This window comes from Lagenorhynchus albirostris, chromosome 9 (genome assembly GCF_949774975.1).
Source record: "Lagenorhynchus albirostris chromosome 9, mLagAlb1.1, whole genome shotgun sequence".
In the NCBI taxonomy this organism is placed as follows: Eukaryota; Metazoa; Chordata; class Mammalia; order Artiodactyla; family Delphinidae; genus Lagenorhynchus; species Lagenorhynchus albirostris.
The window spans coordinates 10,024,409-10,030,408 of record NC_083103.1 but is presented as its reverse complement, the minus strand read 5'-3'; the positions used below and the strand labels follow the sequence as shown (position 1 = coordinate 10,030,408).

At 51.0% G+C, this 6,000-nt stretch overlaps 1 protein-coding gene across 1 annotated transcript in view; it reads right to left on the bottom strand.

The window, feature by feature from the left end:
• The window catches only part of DDB1 (damage specific DNA binding protein 1), a 31,806-nt gene continuing 25,806 nt past the window's right edge, over positions 1 to 6,000 (bottom strand). Inside the window, exons 22-27 of the mRNA XM_060159019.1 lie at positions 4,239 to 4,409; positions 3,824 to 3,933; positions 3,399 to 3,568; positions 3,101 to 3,203; positions 1,440 to 1,563; positions 1 to 849 (exon numbers count right to left, since the gene is read on the bottom strand). Coding sequence (XP_060015002.1) covers positions 766 to 849; positions 1,440 to 1,563; positions 3,101 to 3,203; positions 3,399 to 3,568; positions 3,824 to 3,933; positions 4,239 to 4,409 — 762 coding nt within the window. The 3' untranslated portion in view covers positions 1 to 765. The remainder of the gene's footprint in view (positions 850 to 1,439; positions 1,564 to 3,100; positions 3,204 to 3,398; positions 3,569 to 3,823; positions 3,934 to 4,238; positions 4,410 to 6,000) is intronic.

Sequence of the window (6,000 nt, the reverse complement as noted above, 5' to 3'; positions counted from 1 at the left end):
TCCTTCTTAGACTCTACTTTATTAGGTAAAACTCAGAAACTAACCACCAATTCACGTCTCCCCACCTCCTTCCCTCTGAGGAAGGCAGTTCCCCAGAGACAAAAAGGCTGTGGCTTGGAGATCATCCACCATCTGCAGGTTTTCTACTCAAGCAGCCCACTGTCTGGTGGTCAGCCCTCCAGACCAAAGCTCTCAGAGGCAAGAGAAGAAAGCAAAGGAAGCTCTCATTTCAAAGACGACGAACCCCTCCCGCCCCTCCTCCCTGCTACCCACAACCTCCCCACACCCCCAACCTAAATAAAAAGATAGTGAGGACAATGCATGAGTGTGGGAGACACACACACACACACACACACACACACACACACACACACACACACACACACACACACACACACACACACACACACAAACACACACACACACACACACCTTTCAGCCAAAGAGCTGCAAAACTGCTCCCTGGAAGGAGGACAACTGGCTACACCAATCAAGGCTTGGTGGCCCAAGGTGATGGCTGGAATCATGTGAGACTGGTAAAAATCCAGGGAGAAAATATTTCACCTTCAGTCCTTTCCCAGGTCTCCAGCGAACTGGTTTTAGTTCTACAAAATCCCTGTTTCCACACAGGTAGGCCGTGGATTCTAGGGCAGCTGGCCTAGGGAAAGATTTCCCATAGCCAAGAGACAACGGCAGGGGAGGAGGAGGAGAGCAGGAGGGCAAAGCCTTCAGAGAGGGCCTGGGAAAGGGGATTCCTGCCCTCGGCTAATGGATCCGAGTTAACTCCTCCACAACCTTGATCAGGTCATCCGCAGTGGCTTCTCGCTTCATTCCACTGCCATCGTCATACTGCAACGAGGAAGGGGCAGGAGGAGAGGCTGTGAGGGCTGAGAGGGTGCTCTCCCTCCCCTGAGGAAGGGGATGCCCACCACAAGGGAGGCGCCCCATTCTACCACTGTCATGGCAGGGACGAAGGACTCACAGTCGGAAGCCCACACCTCTCCTTGGGGGTTCAGGTCAGCAAGGTCTGTTGACAGCGAAGCTGCCCAGAGCCTGCCACCCAGTATATACTTCCCCAGAGGCACCATGTCCAGTGAGCAATGCCCCAAACCCAAGCGCCATGGAAACTTCTCTTCCCTACAGGATCCTGACCCTGCCCCCTTCCTACGGGTCTGCCAGAGATCCCAGACATGCCCAAATGTGCCCTCATTGCTAAAGTTACAGTGTTTGCTGCCTGACGGGGGAACCCACGAGCCTCAGCTTTATCTCCTTGCCCTTGGACCCCACCTTCCCGCGTGGGTAGAAGAAAACTTGAAAAGGGCCATTAGCACGTGGGGACCGAGGGAGGGGAGGCCCCGGAGTTCTGCCGGCCTCCTGGTATGCCCGGCCCTGCAAGGGACTTGAGAAACTGGCCCAGGGCTAAACCCTGAGCAGCTCACCTGCAGGTTTGCCACAACCTCCTGCATCTTGGGCCGGCTGATGTCCAGGAAGCTCTCAATCAAGTCCCCATCGATGAAGCCTGTGGCTGGTTCTGTCTTCCGTTCAGTATGAAAGGATCTCCAGGTGGACAGGTGAGTTAAGGAAAGTGCCAATTATCTGGAAATAAGTACCCTTACTATGAGTCACCCCCACCTCTGCACAAGACCACAATCTAAAACTATCACCAGGATAAACAGGAAACATTTTCAACTAAAAGTCACATGGCCTTTGGGACAGTGTTAGAATTTCAAAGACCTATAAGCTATTACCTCATCCAATGGTTCTTAACTGGAGTAATCGTCAAAATAACATTAAAAAAATACAGGGAATTCCCTGGTGGTCCAGTGGTTAGGACTCTGCACTTTCAATGCCAAGGGCATGTGTTCGATCCCTGGTTGGGGAACTAAGATCCCGCAAGCCGTGCAGCGAGGCCAAAACAAATTTAAAAATAAAAAAATACAGATTAAAACAAAATACAGATATGACTCTTAGTTCAGAGCCTGGACGTGTATGGATGGTTTTTTCTTTTTTTTTTTTTACAAGTGCTCCATGTGAACTGGATGCTTGCCTGGGAAGAACCACTCTTTAGGTCTAGCCTTGACCTTCACAGATTAATAAACTGAGGCTCGGGACTTCCCTGGCGGCGCAGTGGTTAAGAATCCTCCTGCCAATGCAGGGGACATGGGTTCAAGCTCTGGTCCGGGAAGATCCCACATGCCGCGGAGCAACTACGCCCGTGCGCCACAACTACTGAGCCGGCGCTCTACAGTCCACAAGCCACAACCACTGAGCCTGCGAGCCACAACTACTGAAGCCCACATGCCTAGAGCCCGTGCTCTGCAACGAGAAGCCACCGCAATGAGAAGCCCGCGCACCGCAACAAAGAGTAGTCCCCATTCACCACAACTAGAGAAAGCTCGTGCACAGCAACGAAGACCCAATGCAACCAAAAATAAACAAACAAACAAACAGAGGCTCAGTAAGACAAGAGATGTGCCAAAAGTCCTGCGGGTTATGGCAAAAACCAACCCATCAGCCTCCCTCCTCCCTCACGGACTCATAGCAGGAGCCCCTCACCCCTCGCCCCTCCCGCCTCCCACCCCCCGCCTCCCTCGGGCTCCTTGTCTCTCTCCCATAATAAACAAACTTCCAGCAGTACTTGGATCCTAAGTGTCCCACGGGGGCTGATCCTTGGGCTTCTGGAGCTTGCACATTCTTTGCTTTTCCCCTCTTCCGTTAGCCTCTCTAGTGAGGGTCCTCAGACACTACCGCCTCCAACAAGATCTCTGAAAGGACGTTCTGAAGTTGTGATCTAAACTTACATTTGACAAGCAACACCAGAAAGGCCAGAGGCAGACACATTTCAGGAACAAAAATGTACATTTTCAAGATGAACCAGTGAAGCTGGGTGATAAGTACATGGGGATTCAATACACTGTTCTCTCCACTACTGTGTGTTTGAAATTTTCCATAAGGTTTTTTAAAAGCCTGTTCCCCACGGGAACCTAGTCAAGACATTTCCTAAACGGACAGCAGTTTCCAGAGGCTGCTTAGGGTAATGTAGCTCTCTGCCTGGGTCAGGACGTGCTTCCTAGCAAGGGGGCACCTCTGGGAAGGATATAAGGAGTGTTCAATCTTGCCCACACTTTTGATGACTTTATTGAGTCGATTCTGCATGTCCAACAAGAGGTTGTACCAGCTCTCTGACAGTGAGGTCACCAGGCCTGAGGAAGCAAAGGGAACAGGGAGCTGCAGAGCGGGCACTGCCCACCAAGGGCAGACCAGGCAGCAGCACGAGGAAGGAAGAGCTGGCCACAGGCTCCTCCGCGAAACCCTGCTCTCCCTCGTCCCCCAAAACGGGAACGCTGCTCTCAGGAAGGAGGCCTGCACGGGGTGCGCCCCACAGAGGTCACCCTTACCAATCATGCCGTTGACCGTGCCGAAGAGCACCGAGCCCTGGGTAGGGGTGGAGGTCTCGCCCAGATTCTGCATGACCAGAGAGCCGTGGCAAAAGACGTTGACAAACTCGCCTAAGTGGAAGAGCCCAACCTCCTGGAGGTGCTGCCGCTCCTCGTCAGTGGTGGCAGCGCTGCAAGGCAATGCGAGAAACTCACTACCCAGACTTCTGTCCCCGCGACGGGGCCCCGACAAGGACTGCGTGCAGCGGACAGATTCCCCGGTGAGCCCACCCGCTCCACAGCAGAGGATCCAGCCTGAAGAGCTCATCTCTGTGGCCTGCCTGCCTCATGGAAACCCTAACCCTCTGTGAAGAGGAGCACCGGAGCCTGAGAGAGGACCCAGCGTCCTCATTCCCCACAGACCATACCCACAGCTGGTCACTCACCTATCCTTCTGACACACAAACAAGTTAAAGGCATTTTCAGCCCCCAGGAAATTGTCATCATCCAAGATTTCCACAGCACTCATCCAGTTGGGGTTAAAGTCTCGAGCAATCTTAAAAAAGACAAGGTACAAAAGGAAACACAATCAGCAGTTTGCATGGAAGCCATTGCTGAGACTTGGCCAAGAGCCTGCCCTGCCCCGTGTTTAACCACCACCCCTTCAGAGAGATTCTCCCCACAGTCTGGCCAACTCAGCCTAGAAATGGAGCCTACTCAGAGCTGTTGGCGGTTTCTAAGAACACTTAATGGACACAGAATGTAGACATTTCTGCCCTCACTGGGCTTGATTATCCCTCACCACCAAGAAACACCCGCGGGGTCGCAGCTTAAGGGAGCAGTCTGTCCCCGCCCCACTACCTCTTCGAAGTTGCCCTCCATTGGCTTGTAGGCCAGCAGCAGCACCGAGCGCATCAGGTCGCCCACCAGGATGAAGTCGCCCTTGGTCTTCAGGTACAGGGCCATGATGTTGTTGTAGTGGTTGCACTCGGTGCGGAGCTCCTTCTCCGTCGTCCACTCGTAAAGCCGCACCTGGCACGGGCATTGCACTTCTGTCAACTCGAGGGGCCCGAACCCTCCTTAAGCCTCCATCTGCAGCATCATTTACCCAAGTGCAATGTGGGGTGTGGAGTGCTTTGGTGTGGAACTTGCATGAACGTTTTTAATTTCAGTATTATGTATTTATGAAAAATGAAAATAGAATGAGCCCATGAAACTAATAATACAAAGTTTTCCTTTATGTAAGAAAATGAGTCAGGGTAAAGAAAAACATTAAGTAAACATTAATGCAAGTAATACTATGCATGTGACAAAAGATGGTTTTGTGACTGAAGTCTGGTAACTGACCTACAGAAATCGCTCTGGAAAAAGAGGATCCATCTCCAATTTCCTGATCAGAAAGGAACAAGACCACCTCCCAACCAACTGCCTCTTCTAACCCCTTCTCAAAACTCATACATCCCTTGCACCTTTTGACATGAACCCGATGAGCAAAGAAAACAGCGTGGCGAAGTCCAACAGAAGCTAAAGGACTCTAAAGCACTGGAGTCTGTGGCCACCCTCCACCCAAAGGGAAAAAAATACCCCTTTTTTCTTCTCCACTGCAGTGTTTCTTCAGTTACAACTACAGCTCCAAAAGAATGAAGATGCTTTAGAATCAGCAGACAGATAAACAGATACTCGGCACAGCCCAGCCCTGGCAGACCCTTCAGGGTCCAGGCAGCCCCACCCATGGCCTCTGCACATGCAGACACTCTGGACAGAATATATTAAGCCACGATTTCTCGAGATGTGTCCAAAGGACCCTAGCTCCACAGGTATGCACTCCAAGAGTCATTTGTAATAATTACAAGGGCTACCACACCTCCATCGGCAGGGTCAAGGGAGCCCAGAACACCCCAGACTGGGGTAAGCCCAGCCTGACTGGGCCTCCAGTCCTCCAAGAGTGGAGTAAAGTAGAGGCCAAGAGTTCCACACGCTCCTGGGAACACACCCCACACGCCCCTCTTCATACTCCCAGCCTCCCTTTCTGCCGTGGAGATAGTCAGGAACAAGGTCAGACACCACCAAAATCCAAGACTCCCACTCTCAACCCAACAGGTCCTAGATCCCCACTGTCTAATATGGTAGCCACTAGCCACATGGCTACAAATACCTGAAATGTGGCAAGCCCAAATTGAGATGTGCTTTAAGTGTAAACCACACACGAGATGTGGAAGTCTTGGTATGAAAAACATGTAAAATTATCTCACTAATAATTTTTTATATTGATTACATGTTGAAATAATACTTTAGATGTACTGGGTTAAATAAAATATATTACTAAAATTAATTTCACCTACTTTGAACTTTTATTCATGTGGCTACTAGACAGTTTAAAATTACACATGGGGCTCCTGTATTTCTATTACACAGCAACGGACGTCTTATAATCTGACCCCTCCCAATTCCTGCATCTGTTCACTGTACCCTCTGGAATACATGGTCACTAGTCAACAGGCAGCCTGCTCTCTAGCCGATCCCTTGTCAGTCTAACTGAAATGTGGATCTTTCAAAAGGGCTCTGTGGCCCTCTCAACTTGGCTATTCTCTCTCCCACTGTCCCTCATACCACTGGGACTACA